We start from the raw sequence: 16,501 nt of genomic DNA, 5'->3' as shown, positions 1-16,501 counted from the left end.
GATAATTATCTTTTATAAAAGAATTTTTATTGTATTTATTTCCTTTTTGAGAACTTTTTAAAATAATTACATACGTTATTATTTATTATTGTGGGTAATTATCTTTTATAAAAGAATTTTTAATTATAACGGTAGGTTGACGAAAAGATAGTTTCTAAAGTGTTTTAAAATACTAAGAAGCAGTACTTAGTTTCTCTACTGTAGTTGTAACTAAAGATAATTTTGAGTTCCAACTAATCGATAAATATATTATAAAGATCAAAAACTACTTATTATTAAATAAAGAAGAGGAAATTTAATGAACTCATAAAATTTTTATGAAAAATTTTTGCCATTTTATGCAACAAAATATTATTATTTAAATAAAGTATGTTAAAAATAGGATAGATGCTATCATAAGATGAGCATATAGTAAAATAGTACGATATTGTAATGGTAATAGAAATTAGTACGAAAAAAAAAATTTCAATTTTTCCGTACTCAGACGGACCTTTAAAAATAATTTTTTTTTGATTTTTCCTTATTTTTCGTGCTAATAATTTTACGTTGTATGATTTTTCGTATTTTCGTACTAATAATTTCACGTTATATGATTTTTCGTATTTTTCGTACTAATAATTTTACATTGTATAACTCGAAAATTTTCAACACTGGATATATTATCAATATCCATATTTTCACTTTTTGCTTTAAAACGAGATACTTGCGGTGATGCTCTGTATAAACAATTTGAATTGTGTATCTGCGACTGATCTATTCCGTGTTTGTTACCTGTCAAGACCATGTGCACACCGAGCTATACATATATAGGTCAGGTGAACCCAAAAATTTTCTATATTACTACGCATAGGTTTTAATACGCATTTAAGAATCTAACTTTAAAATTTTATCTAAAATAAGCAAAATGATCGTTTGACTATTCATATCTCCCAAAACATCATAATAATAATCTTACGGAAATTTTAAAATATTTTCATCAACTGATACTCCTGATTTACCAAAATGAAAATGATACTAGATGCTAAATGATGTGTCAAAAAATTGCAACCCTCTTTCAAAACGTCACTAAACAGATCAAGATGAATAGGTAAATAAACACACAAGGAAATATAAGAAACATCATTTAATTTGTAATAGGTTCATCTGTATAACAATAGTAGTTATTGTAATCCTCAAAGTACTGTATATTGCTACAACCTCTGCAAACATAGTTTCGCCATATAGAACAAAAACATAATCACCCTTCAATAGCGAAATTCCTTGAATATATTTGCATTTTCAATATTGGGGACTCTCTTCTGTATATAATTGCGCTAGTATCAAAGATATATTTTTACGATTTTCTTTCCATTTTTTTTTCTCTTTGTTTAATAAATCGCTGTTCAGGATTTTAGTTCTCTGTAAAATATGCAACGAAATGGCTAGCTTTATTAGGTTGAATAGAATTTGATGCATTCAATCTAATTGAATTTGATGCTTTTATTTTAAATTTTCGTTCAAGTGGTTTTGAACAATATGCATCATGTAATTTACGTTGATTAAGTAAAGCTTCAAATTCAAAAATATTTTCCGGAAAATAATGATAACCTATAATTTTTAATTTAAAATTGTAAATACTTTAAAATATAATTATCTAATACTTATCACTATCACCATTATTTAAAAACTGACAAGGAATCTGAAAATTCATTAGTTGCATTTGGCCACTCTGAAAATATGTTAACAGATGAAGAATCATCATCATCATCATCCAAATCATTACTATTTCGACCTATTTCTCTTGATGCAATATTTATCGAAGAGGATATGTCATCATCATTTTCTTGAATATATTGAATATTATAACTATTTGAGGATGGATCTGTTCCATTATATGTACATGACATTGAAACTTCATTTTCATGTGAGCCGATTTAATAAGTGAATTATTTATATCAATTGATAAGTTTTCAGGATTTGCAGGTGTAAGTTCAAGTGCTAATCGATGAGAATGATGAATAGTCTGCATAATTTGTTTGTCTGTAGGCCATAATCTTAATATTTCAAAAGACAAATTATTTACAGTCATCCTCCCATATAATCACACCCTTCGGGACCATAAAAAAATGGTGCGACTATAAAAATTATATATGATGTGATTAAAGGGAAGGTTTTTTTAATAAGTTTATTAGTAACTTGGGATTAATGTAAATGTGCTTATAAGGGAGTTGTGATTATACAGGGGGTGACTATATGGGAGGACGACTGTAATTGGCCTTCGTTATAATCAAAAAGATATCTTAGTGGAAAATGGTTATTTATAAAATAAATGTAAAATAAATGAATAATAAAAATAATAATTAATTAATTAAATTATAAAATTATCTTGTCTAACTGTTTTTTCTTTGTCAAAGTTTAATTTTTGATTTCGTAAAGCATTATTGTATTGAGCGATTTTAGGAATCATTTGTATAAATTCAGCAAAGTCAAAATCAGCATTGATTTGACGAGTAATACCAAAGAAATGTTCACAGGGTTCAGAACTATGGGACCAAGGTAATAATGGAATTTATGGATAAAATTCACGATGTGCTTTTACTAATAAAACTATTGATTCTGCAAGAGACGTAAATATACCAAAACTTTGATAGCTAAAAAATTTATTTGCATTGATACAAAATCTGGATATATTTGTACTAAAAGTTTCAATATTAAATTTCTATAAATGAGGGAAAAAATAGGTAGCCATTGCCATTCGAATGCGTTCAATAAGAGCAATATCATGATTGAGACAACTATCTATTAATTCTCCTATTAAAATAAATAACTAATATAACTTAGTACTGAATAATAAGAACAAGAATTATTTTCAATAATATTTATACTACCATTACAAATAGATATATGGCAACTTGTTCAACTTTATAATTATTTCCAAGACGTTGTTTGAAATTTGATGAACAGAATGTTCTATACGCGACACCATCATCCTGCAGATCTAACTTAACAATAACATTATTGAATCATGACGGTTAATAAGAGGTAAAAAATGTTAAAATCATGCAGATGATGTTTCAAAAGTTAACAGGCGTGCTCCAGACATAATTGCATTTCGAGCAGTTTTCTTTGCATACTTAGGATCTTGTACTCGAATTATCCAAAATAGGGCATGAAAAATTGATATTCAAAGAAGATTCATGAACTATAAGCCTTTTAGAAGTTTGAGTATTAGGAATCGGATTGTTGTGCCTGAAATTCTGCAATTGATAAAATATGAAGATGTGCAATTTCTTCAATCAATTTTCTATGTAACTTTTCAATATCATCAACAGTATCTGATCCTTTATTATTAGGGATAAGAGCAATAGCAACTGGTGGAAATTTAGGTAAAGGTATCTTTTAAAATTATTAATTAAATTAAATTAGCATTTTCTCTGAGAATTTAATTTATGATACATATTGATATTATACCCACAAAAGATATATATGAACAACTTTAGCAATTCCATTTGATGATTTGATTTTTGTAATTATCTTCGGAATATCAGAATAAATGTTTACATATGTTTCTTCTTTTGAAAGAATTGACCCAATAATACAACCAAAAATAGAAGGATATTTCAACTGTGATTTTAATTTTGTATTATCGGTCATTGCAGCAATTGGGCCATCATTAGGGATTGGAATCGATAATCGAATCAAAATTGAATCTCATTTGTTTAAGAGAAAATTGAAATTAAACAAAAAAATTAATTCAACATTGCATCCAAGAATCAAATGCATGTTTTAATATATTTTCAAAAAAGAAAAATTGATCGATAAAAAACTTAAAAATGACGAAATGATCGGCAAATGATCGGCAATGATCGACAATGATGTTTATAGTAATTTACAGTTGGGTAATAGTAACGATATGTAATTTCTTCATGGAATTAATTATCAAAGCTTAAAATGGATTATCTTTTAAGGAGAAAAAAATCAAATTTACAAAGATTCGATAATCAATTCCAATTCTAGCCATCATATCTAATTATATTAAGTAAATTGTTTGAAATCAGCAACATTTTCAAAATATAGATCAGGATCCAGATAATCTACATTATTACAGCGTATTTTTCTAATAATTAAAAAGCAGGTTATGATATAAAACTTTTAAGGAAATTAATACAAATAATATAAATAATACCTTAGTGATTGAATTCCTCTTCCTTCTAAATTTTGACAAAATAAATCTAAAGCCTTGGGACTAATATTTCCTAAAAGGACTAAGAAATTGGTAAATTCTTCACTGTACTTCACCTGACCCTATAAAAAAAATTCTGGAAAAAACTCCGATAAATGATCATTTTTATAGCTTCTATTTCGAAGAAACTCAGACACGATTATTTTTCTGAAAATTTTTTATAGGTGAAAAGACTAATGCATCATTAAATGCCCCCATTTATTGCTTTATCAACCAATATAATCCAGGAATTTGGTGTTTGATTGTTTTATTTTTATCATCATAATTAAGCGAATTCCAGATTTCACAGAGGTCAAAATTTTGAAGATGAGATTTTAAAGGACTATTTTCCCAATAAAATTTTGGGTGTAAATTTGACATTTTCTGGTAATGGTGTTTTTTTCCAATTTTATTGCAAAGATTTTTATCAGATCGAATGTAATGACATTTTCATTACAAACATTACCATTTTCTGCAATTTCTGGACATGTTTTGGCACGTACTGCACAACCTACATAATTTTAAAAAATAAACAAAGGTTTTTTTTTGAATTTAATGAAAATATTTATATGATAATAATAACTCCCTATAAAAAAATTGGATACGTTTTTTATAAAGTTTTTATACGATTTTTTTTCCTTAGAAATAACGTATCATAATAGGATACGGAAAAATGCACAATTCCGTATCACTAAAAATATGGTTTGGATACGGAATTTGCACGGAATTCATATGGAATTTACATGATTTGATCACTGATTTTATCACGAAATTTATACGATTTGGTCACTGAATTTACTATTTGTATTACAGTTTACTATAATTATATTTATATAAATCTAATTTTACTTTATTAAATTAAATAAAAAAATAAAAAATAAACAAAATACAAATACATTATGAAAATTCCCTCCTTATTAAGGCCACCTATTGCAACCAAAATTATCTATAAGTTCAGGTTCATTTGGAGTCAAACAACCTAAAAAAAAACAAAAAAGAACGTCTAACTTAATTGGAAACAAAAACCCCCTTCATATAGTATCTGCAATCATCCAAGTCACCAAAGGTCAGTATTCCTACAAAAAAAGAAAGAGAACTCCAGAATGTCTGACCTACATAAATGAAAAGAATTATGAAGCATCTGATGAAAAAGAAACCAAAACAACAAAATAAATCCAAAACTGACCTACAAAAAAAGAAGACTCTGAAGCAACAAAACTGAAACAACCTACAAAAAGAAAAGAATCTGAACCCAACTTACAAAAAAAAAAAAAGAAAATTTGAACTGACCTAAAAAAAGAAAAAAATCCTGAACAATCCTACAAAAAGGAAAGGACTCCCAAACTGATCTACAAAAAAACTGAATCTTCTCACAAAAAAAAATCTGCTGGCCTATGAAATAAAAAAAGGGATAAATATAAATAAAAAGAAAGGGGAATAAAGAATAAATCAAAAAAAAATATTTTTTTAAAAAGAGGGTAACGAAGTTAGGAGGGTTAAAAAAAATATTTTTTTAAAAAGAGGGTAACGAAGTTAGGAGAGTTAAAAAAAATTTTTTTTTTAAGAAAATTTTTAGAAGAGTGGGAATAAAAGAATAAAATCAAAAAAATTTTTTTTTTTTAGGAGAGTGATGAAAAAGAAAAATTTTTAAAGTGAGGTACGAAAAAAAAATTTTTTTTTAAAAGGGGGGGTGACGAAAAAAGAAGAAAAATTTAGAAAAAATAACAAAAATAAGACAAGAGAAAAGAGAAGAAAAGGAAAGACAGAAAGGAAGATCGGAAGATCAAACTCATCAAAGTAAGGGTTTATATAAAAACAAAAAACGTATCATAACAAAACAATAAACAATCACGTGATCTCGTGTTATGATACGAGATTTTTGTAAAATTATTTTCTAAATATATTAAGTTTAAAAATTCCGTATACATTCCGTATGATTAATTTTTTCCGTATACATTAGTTTTTTTAAAAAATGTTCAAAAATGAATTGCTTATTAAATATACGGAATTTGTATACGGAATCTATAGAAACGTACATAAAATGTATACAAAACGTATCCTTTCCGTATATATATTTCTTATAGGGACTTACTATTTCCGTTTTTGTTTATAATTCAGTTTCTTTTTTCTAAACTTTTTAGGAAACTTGTTAGGAAATAATTCACATGCAACAATTTCTACTCGTCAAGATCCACCAAATGTGCCAGAGTACGTTTTATGTAATTAGAAATTTGTTCAGATTGAAGACCTTTCCAAATTAAACGTTTTCCAGATTTGTTTAAATTACTTAAAAATTCATTATCTGTAAGCAAGGTATCTACATTTTCATTTATTTCTTTTTCCTCTGCCTCATCTATTTTCAATAAGTCATCATCGTCTGAACTTTCAATACGTTGACTTTCAGTAGGTTTAAAGAAATTGTAAATTGATCCTTGACTTTCCTTAGCTTTACAACCAGAACTCTCACATGTTAGTTTAGATAATCTTCTTCCCATTTTCGGTTCAGCTTAATAACTTTCATACCGCCTTTTTTGGATGAATAATGCGGGCACAAAATTCGTGTTTTAAGAGACTTTCTTTACTATACTTCTGCTTAAACGTTATAAAATTCTTTACAGAATGGATATTCTATAAAGGGCAAAAGAAAATTTTTTTTTTTAATAAATAACAGAATTGTGCTTCAATATCATATGGTAATTTCGTGGCTATTTTACAAAATAAGTAAGTTTTAATCTGCTATTGATCTGCTATAACTATAAAATTTCCTAATTTATATCAAAAATAACCTCATAATATTTTGAAATGTCAAAATTACGCAAAATGAAAATCAGACCTTTTAAAAAATTTTGTTTTACGCAAATAAAAAATCTCACCTGAAAAGGTTATTAAGTTGGTACTATCTGGGTCCTATTTCGATGGCAAATCCGCAAAAATTTTGTATAGAAATTTCTTTGTGATGCTAACGGAAAAAGTTAAGCTTTTATTATATTTCTTTTTCAGCCGTTTCCATCATTTCGGGATGATGGAAGCCATTCAAATCCCAATGATCACGTTATAACAACAAGCCCAACGCTCTATACATGTTGCCGAAATATTTCGGCTATTTCGCCCACATGACAAACTGGTCAAAGCAAAATCATCTGATTTCATAGATCTGGCTGAAATTAGGCTTCAAATAGGTTAATCCGGGTCTGAAGAACCTATGAAAGAACTTTTGAGGAATTTCGACCAACTTACATAATTTCGGCAGGGCTCTGGAATTTCGGACAACCTATATTTAATATATGGCCAAAACTTTAAAGTCCGATTCGAAATTATTACAGATTATGCCGAAATTTTCTGAAGTCTGCTAAAAGTTGCTGCAGATCTGGCCCAAATTATCTGAGGTTTAAAAAAATTTATTGATATATCTACAAGTAGCTATATTTTGGAGCCGAAATGCGGCCGAAATTGAAAAAAAGTTTCGGCAACATGTATACAACGCTCACAATCCTGACAAATCATATTCCTAAAAGTTCAAAATCCTAACTCTCATTATCACGACACTTATTATTTTTTTTTAATTTTTTAGACATAATAATTTTGCAATACTTTATATAATGAATAATGTTTCCATTAATATGAGTAATAATTGAATATTTTTATATAATATTATTTTTAAATATTTTGCAAAAATTAATCTTATTACATATTTTTTATTTATTAATAATTTTAATAATCATACTTCGTAAAATTTAATGAATTATTATTAATGTTATTAGTTAGAAAAATAAATTTCAATCTTTTGCTTAATACTATCCTCATGAATAAAAAGTATATTAAAAAAATTATATCTTTATATGCAAACATTACATTTTTATTTATTAATATAAAGTGTTTGGATAATGAGTGTCAGGATTTTGAATTTTCGGAATTATGATTTGTCAGGACTTTGAGCGTCAGGTTTGTGTTATAACGGGATTCTGATCGTTGGGATTTCGCGATCACTGCAATAAAAGAATATTTTTTTGGTTTTTTTCCCTTTAGTTTTCCTTTGATGGTTAAACCGAATTTATTTATTTTTTATTGAACCAATTTCTTTAACGGTTAAACCGAGATAACGGTTAAACTAAAATTAATTTTTTTTTCTTTCCTTTTCTATCAACGGCAGCATAGCGGACATGCTTATATCACCTTGCCGATCATTTGCCGATCACATAATTCCGGATTTTAAAAACTTGTTGAAAAGCCATAAATAATTTTAAAATGATATGGCAAAAAAATAATGGAAATCCAAGATAATTACTAAATTATTATATAATTTTAATTATGTAATAATTAGTATAATTTTTTATATTACAATAACACATTTTTCGTATGTGATAATTCAGTCATTTTTGCGGATCATCAGACAAAAATTGATGGACGAAGGTGAATATGCATGGGCGAAACTTGAAACTTTGCACAAATATTCTTTATCTTATATATAATATATAGTAAAAATAAAACAGTGATACGATCCATTAAACAGATTTTTTATTAGTAAGGTATTTAACAAATAATTTTGCAAAATGAATAAATAAATATCAAATAAATCAGTGTCACAAAATTAAGTAAATACCATGAAATTACATAAATTAATGTCACAAAATTAAGTAAATTGATGCCATGAAACTAAATAAATCACAAAATTTAATAAATAATACCATAAAACATATGCTACTAACTAATTATTTTTATTAAAATTTAAAACAATAATAAAAGTTAAAAAGTTGCTACTAATAAAAGTAACTCAATAACAATCCAATTCAAATAAAATTTAATATGCAACAAATTATAACCAAACTTAAGTTTTTTGTAAATTTTGAGCATATATTATTATGTAAAATTTTTAATAACGGCATTTATTATGTGATATAATTGAATAAATGATCGATAAATGATCGGCAAATGATCAGCAAAATTGTGATAAAATAGGGATGTCCGCTATGCTATCAACGGCCATGTTTTATTTTTTATTTTTTTGGTTCTTTTTTTTTAAACCAAAAAACTTTTAATTATTTTTTTTTTTGTTTTTAATCATTTTTTTTTTATTACAATACTAATTTATAATCATTTTTTTTTTAATTTTTTCAGTTCAAACTGAAAATAATTTTTTTTAATTTATAATTTTTTTTATTTTGGCTATTTTTTTTTTATTATTTTTATACATTTTATTGAACAACGCTAATAAAAAAAAAGACTTTTTTTGCTACTATTCTATTTTTTTACAACAATAAGGTTTGACGATTGTCACATTTTGAAATTCCGGATGTGTAAATTTGTTTGTCATACATGTATTGCAATGCTTCTTTTGTATATATTTATTACTAATATTTATTCATACTAATAAAAGCGTTTAATATTAAAAAGTAAAAAAAAAGAAAAAAAAGATATTTACTCCAATTAGGGAGAATTTCGGTATAGTAATGGGTCAATATATTGGTAAAGGTAAAGCATATAGCATGAATACATAATATATATAAATTGAAATTATTCAAAATTTTAAAATAAACTTGCAATATAAACAAACTTGCAATATAAACTAGCTTCCAGTGTTATCAAAGAATTTGTAGAAAGTGGCACTGAAGAAACTAAAGGTATATCAAACAAGCTGAAATACTAAGTTTTATTTATAAAAAATTCAAATACCACTATAATTATATCCCGCATAATATGCAAATATAATTTAGACTAACTATAATTGAATAATAATGAATTACTAATTTTTTTTTATTGTATTCCATATAACTAAATAAATTTATTTAATGATTAATAATACCGTAGTTGGTAAATTATCAGTTATTTAAATCTTTAGTTCTTTACTTATTTTATATAGCATTCAAATAACTAAATTCTTTATTTAAATAACTATTTAATAATTAATTATATTACAGATGGTAAGTTACAATATATATATTACATTTATTTGTTTAATATTTTATATAATTCAATTAATTATATTCTTAATTGAAATAACTAGATTGTAAGTAATATATATAATTTACAGTAAATACTTTTATATTATCTTTATATCTAACTAATTAATAATACTACAGGGTGTAAGTTATTATGATATTTATATTAATACTATATAATTTAACTAAATTCTTTATTTAAAAAATTATTAAATAATATAGGGAGTAAGTTATTTATTTAATTCTTATTGTTATAATATTTACATATAATTTAAACCAACTAATTTCTTATTTAAAAATTATTTAAATAATATAGTGAGTAAGTTATTTATTTAATTCTATTATTATTTATTGTTATAATATTTACATATAATTTAACTTACTAATTTCTTTATTATTTAATAGATTGTTAGTCATAATTTATTTATTTAATTATATTATTACTTATTGTTATAATCTTTACATATAATTTAAACTAACTAATTTCCTTATTTAAAAAATTATTAAATAATATAGGGAGTAAGTTATTTATTTAATTCTATTATTACTTATTGTTATAATATTTACGTATAGTAATTTAAACTAGCTAATTTCTTTATTAAAAAATTATTAAATAATATAGGGAGTAAGTTATTTATTTAATTCAATTATTACTTATTGTTTTAATATTTACATATAATTTAAACTAACTAATCTCTTTATTTATTTAACAGATTGTAAGTCATAATTTATTTATTTAATTCTATTATTACTTATTGTTGTAAATATTTACATATAATTTAAGATAACTAATTTCTTTATTTAAAAAAAAATTAAATAATATAGCGAGTAAGTTGTTTATTTAATTCTATTATTATTTATTGTTAAACTAACTAATTCTTTATTTATTTAATAGATTGTAAATCATAATTTATTTAATTAATTCTATTATTACTTATTGTTATAATATTTACATATAATTTAAACTATCTAATTTCTTTATTTATTTAATAGATTGTAAACCATAATTTATTTAATTAATTCTATTATTACTTATTGTTGTAATATTTACATATAATTTAAACTAACTAATTTCTTTATTTAAAAAATTATTAAATAATATAGGGAGTAAGTTATTTATTTAATTCAATTATTACTTATTGTTATAATCTTTGCATATAATTTAAACTAACTAATTTCTTTATTTAAAAAATTATTAAATAATATAGGGAGTAAGTTATTTATTTAATTCAATTATTACTTATTGTTATAATATTTACATGTAATTTAAACTAACTACTTTCTTTATTTGAACAGATCGTAAGTTATAAGTTATTTATTTAATTCTATTATTACTTATTGTTATAATATTTACATATAATTTAAACTAACTTATTTCTTTATTTAAATAGATCGTATGTTATAAGTTATTTATTTAATTCTATTATTACTTATTGTTATAATAATTACATATAATTTAAACTAACTAATTTCTTTATTTATTTAATAGATTGTAAGTTATAATTTATTTATTTAATTCTATTATTACTTATTGTTATAATATTTACATATAATTTAAACTAACTAATTTCTTTATTTAAATAGATCGTAAGTTATAAGTTATTTATTAATTCTATTATTACTTACTGTTACAATATTTATATAATTTAAACTAACTAATTTCTTTATTTAAATAGATCGTAAGTTATAAGTTATTTATTTATTTTTTTAATTCTATTATTACTTATTGTTATAATATTTACATATAATTTAAACTAATTAATTTCTTTATTTATTTAATAGATTGTAAGTTATAAGTTATTTATTTAATTCTATTATTACTTATTGTTATAAAATTTACATATGATTTAAACTAACTAATTTCTTTATTTAAAAAATTATTAAATAATAGTTCGTAAGTTATTTATTTAATTCTATTATCACTTATTGTTATATTATTTACATATAATTTAAACTAATTAATTTCTTTATTTGAAAAATTATTTATGGTCTAGCTTGTAAGTATCTTTATTGTTGTATATTTTATATAATATTTTTTGTTAACTGAATTCTTACATTTTAAAAATATCTGTTACTTTAGTTGGTAAGTTGTAATCATAGGTTACTATATGTATTTATCCAAAAATTAAGTCTTATATTACATTAAATTCATATTTAAATTTTAGAGTAAGTAATAAATTATTTTGTGTAAATTATAATACAATTTATAATATAATTTTAATTATTTAAATTTATAGATTTGGGAAAAGTGGAAATATAATTATAGATGATTTTATTCTTGAAAAAGAATTAAGATGGATTCCTTATAACAAATTCAAAAATGTTGAATATCTTAATGAAGGAGGATTTGGTACTATATACAAAGCTATTTGGTTAAAGAATATTGGAGATGAAGAAGTAATTCTTAAATGTCACAAGAATTTAAATGATAATTTAAATGAATTTTTAAAAGAAGTATAATAGTTATTATTTTCTGTTTTTAATTTAAATTATAATTTCTTCATATTAATAAATTAATATTATTTTTATAGTGGGAATATCATATAAGTGTTTTACGTTCAAGTGATATTATAAATATTTATGGATTTACAGAAGATCCAAATACATTAAAATATATGGTAGTAATGGAATATGCAAATAAAGGTAATTTAAGAGAAAATTTAAAGAGAATAGTTGAAAATAATTGGAATCAAAAATTATATATGTTGTGCGAAATTATTTCTGGACTTAGTAAAATACATGGAAAAAATCTTATTCATTGTGATTTTCATGATGGTAATATTTTAAATCATAATTATAAAAACAAAGATAAAATTTATATTAGTGATTTAGGATTATGTCAACCTGTGAAATCGTTTTTGAAAAAGCATGATATTTATGGTGTTATACCATTTATGGCACCCGAAGTTTTAAGAGGAAAATCTTACACTCCAGCTAGTGATATATATAGTTTTTCTATGATTATGTGGGAACTTACATCTGGGGTACCACCATTTAATGATAGAGCACATGATATTCAACTTAGTTTAAGTATTTGTAAAGGTGAACGACCTGAAATTATTGAAAATACTCCACAATGCTATGTAGATTTAATGAAAAAATGTTGGAATGAAGATCCATTGAAAAGACCATCTACATCAGAAGTGAATGGTATTATTAATAATTGGATTTTCTGTCCTTATAATAATGAAGTCAGTAAAGAAATAGTAAGCAACATTATGGAATTTATAAATGCACCAATTGGGCATAACAATCTTGCTACTAAATCTCATCCTAATGCATGTTATACAAGTCGCTTACTTGATTTTACTAGTAAAAAATTAAATGAAATTCTTGAAAGTGAAGATTCACAAGCAGATTTGAATGATTGTGTAATTAGAGTTTCAAGGTCATTAGGTATGTACTATAATATATAGAAAATTAATCTTGCAAATTATTTATGTGAAATTAATTTATTAATTTAAATATTAATATAGATGAAAATACTTGTGAAAAATTGAATGAAATTCTTGGAAGTGAATCTAGTAGAAAAATGAATGAAATACTAATAGTAAATGAAGATTTGAATGATTGTATAATTAAAGATTGAGGCAATTAGGTATGTACTATAATATATAAAAGAATTAATCTTGCAAATTATTTATGTGAAATTAATTTTATTTTAGATATTAACATGTTGAAAATTAACTAATTGTTTGTGGTTTAAAAAAAGTTTTATAGTTTTTTTTAGTGATATTTGATATCATGCATCATCAGAAATTGTTCTTTAATTTAGTATTCTTTTTAGATTTATTAAACACTAAGGCTAGAGTAGTAAAATATTTATAAAATTCTTAGTTTGCAATTTTAAAGTAGTAAATATTTTACAAATTTCTTGGTTTGTAATTAATAAATCTTATTTTTTTTATAACTTTTCCAATTATAAATATAAGTGATCAAAATAATATAAATATATAAAACCATTCTCAATGTATAAAAATTAAAAATAGATAATGTAAAATTTTTATGCTCATTTAAGAGCTGATTGTACTATTTAATTTATATTCATCATGATATTTGCCAAGTATTATAAATAAATATTTAATAAGTAATTTTATGATGTTGATTGACTATAATTAACCCAGAATATTTAAAATAAAAGACATTTGCTGATAAAAATAAACCAAAATTATATATTTAATAAAAAAAAACAAATTTCATATTCAATAAAAAAATCAAATTACATATTTGATAACAAAAAATTGAATTATTTCAATAAAAATAAATGGAATTAAATCATAACAAATTCTCTCAAAATGAAAATTGAAAAAAATTTGTTAAACTTTATTAAATAAATATAAATTACAATCAATCTATCAAACTTGTATCAAATTTATATCAAACTTGTATTTTATCCTATTTTATATATCATGAAGGTGATATTTTGACTTATATAAAAATTTTTTATATAAAGTAACTGTGTCCTGTATTAGAGGTCTGCAAAACCCAGAAACCCTAACCCGGCCCATACTTAGATCCGGGTTTGGGCTGGCAAAATTTCTTCAAAATTAACCCGGACCAAGTCCGGGCTGGCACATGATTTTTCATTAAATCCGGATTTTTGTAATTCTGGCCAAAATCGTTTTAATTCTGGCCGAAATTAAACTGGAGTTGGCCGATTTTTTTTGTTTTTACAACAAAATGATATAATAATAGTCTGGGTCTGGTCTGGGTCAGGTTTTTAATATATTAAGTCCAGGCCAGGCCGGGTTGTTACCAATTGGTCATGCTGATTGATAACTGATTCTTTCAACCAGTTACCTGTCAGCCATATTTTCATTACCAATCTGTTATATAACAAATTGGTAATTGATAGATTACAGATTGGTGCCAGTTTGATTAATCATTATCAATTAGTTATCAATCTGGATCCAATTAGATATAGGATAACAATTGGTAAAGTTAAAAATTAGCATTATATTATAGTCTCATGAAAGAAAGTCAGATTATACACAGCCTTTGAATTTTTTCAGATGAATATATTAAATCTACTATCAAAAATCAGTTATCAATTGGTTACCAATCTGATAAAGCTTGATCGATAACCAATTTGTGACTGATTAATTAATTGTGAAATTGATGTGGTCACCTGTATTATACATATACTGATTTGTAACTAGAATATTAGCCAACTTACCAGCTTTTTTTACCATTATGGTATTCTGATAAGTCTAATATATTGAATTCCCAATTTGCAATCAATTATATATTGTTAAATCATTGGTAAATCATTAAAAGTACTGATCTTTGCAAATGCACAATAGTTGGGTGACACAAAACCCCTATCTGCATTTTTATAAAAATTTTTTTTTTGATTTGTTTCTGAGATAATTCTTCTAAGTGTACAAATAACTCTAAATAGGACTCTAAGCAATACATATATAGGTAACAAGAAAGGTCAAAAGGTTTATAATAGCTTTATTAAGATAAATAAGCAAACTCAACATGTGATTTTATAAATTGCCCAAAAATCGGCAATCTAATCATATGACTTTATAATATTATATTTTGTACAAAAATCATTTGATCAATTTTAATTTTATAACAAAATGTTTCATTTTAATAATATCTTCTTATCCATCACAGTAATTTTTTTAATGCCCTATTAACTTTTGCATATTAATCATCACTATGTTAGATGTTATATAATGTATTACCAAAAATAAGCAATTGTAATATATGACTTTTCAAAAATTCTATGAAAATAAGCGAATTAAAAATATGACACTAGCAAAAAATATTATTAATTTTACGCAAATCCAATCTCTAACTGTAAGTAAATGATATTGTTACCTATACATATATTGCTCAGGGTCCTCATTACCAAGAAATGGGGCCAGAAGTAGCACCACATTAGGAGGATTTTGGATGCAAGTAAGCTTATTTTCAGATTCTGGCTTCTTAGGCGGAATATAAGTTGTTTTTGGAAGTTCACCATTTAACTTAAAGTAAAAAATTTTATTTATTTTAACGAACTTTATTTATTAATAGTTTATTTCTTTTTTAAACAGTAAATTCTTTGGGATTTGAATTTGAATTTGGTCTTTTAAAGAAATGGTTCTAACGTTTCATTTTTTTGTAAATATCGGTGGCCTTCAATTTCAAGGATCTGGGTTTAGACTTGGATTTGATAAGTTTTAAAGATTTCGCTCTGAAACCTTCTTTTTAAACCATTTTTTTTATTTTTATTTGCTTTTTTGTTGTAGGTACCTACCCTCGATCCCTGGATTGGACTTTTTTGTATGAGTAAGTTTTGAAGCGATCGTTTCAAAACTTTAATAATTTTAATATTTTTTTAATTTTTTTGTAGATATCGATGGTGTTG

The 16,501-nt window shown here is 23.9% G+C and overlaps 1 protein-coding gene across 1 annotated transcript; it reads left to right on the top strand.

Moving 5' to 3' along the window:
- Positions 1 to 12,122: 12,122 nt before the first annotated feature.
- Positions 12,123 to 13,726, top strand: OCT59_016263 (uncharacterized protein; the record flags this gene model as incomplete). Its single annotated transcript, XM_066132363.1, has 6 exons — positions 12,123 to 12,125; positions 12,218 to 12,237; positions 12,375 to 12,591; positions 12,669 to 12,780; positions 13,225 to 13,533; positions 13,614 to 13,726. 6 exons carry the CDS (start codon positions 12,123 to 12,125, stop codon positions 13,724 to 13,726), a joined length of 774 nt encoding a protein of 257 aa, XP_066003357.1.
- Positions 13,727 to 16,501: the final 2,775 nt, after the last annotated feature.

This window comes from Rhizophagus irregularis, chromosome 24, assembly GCF_026210795.1.
Source record: "Rhizophagus irregularis chromosome 24, complete sequence".
Classification (NCBI taxonomy): domain Eukaryota; kingdom Fungi; phylum Glomeromycota; class Glomeromycetes; order Glomerales; family Glomeraceae; genus Rhizophagus; species Rhizophagus irregularis.
This window is presented reverse-complemented; position numbering and strand designations above follow the sequence as displayed.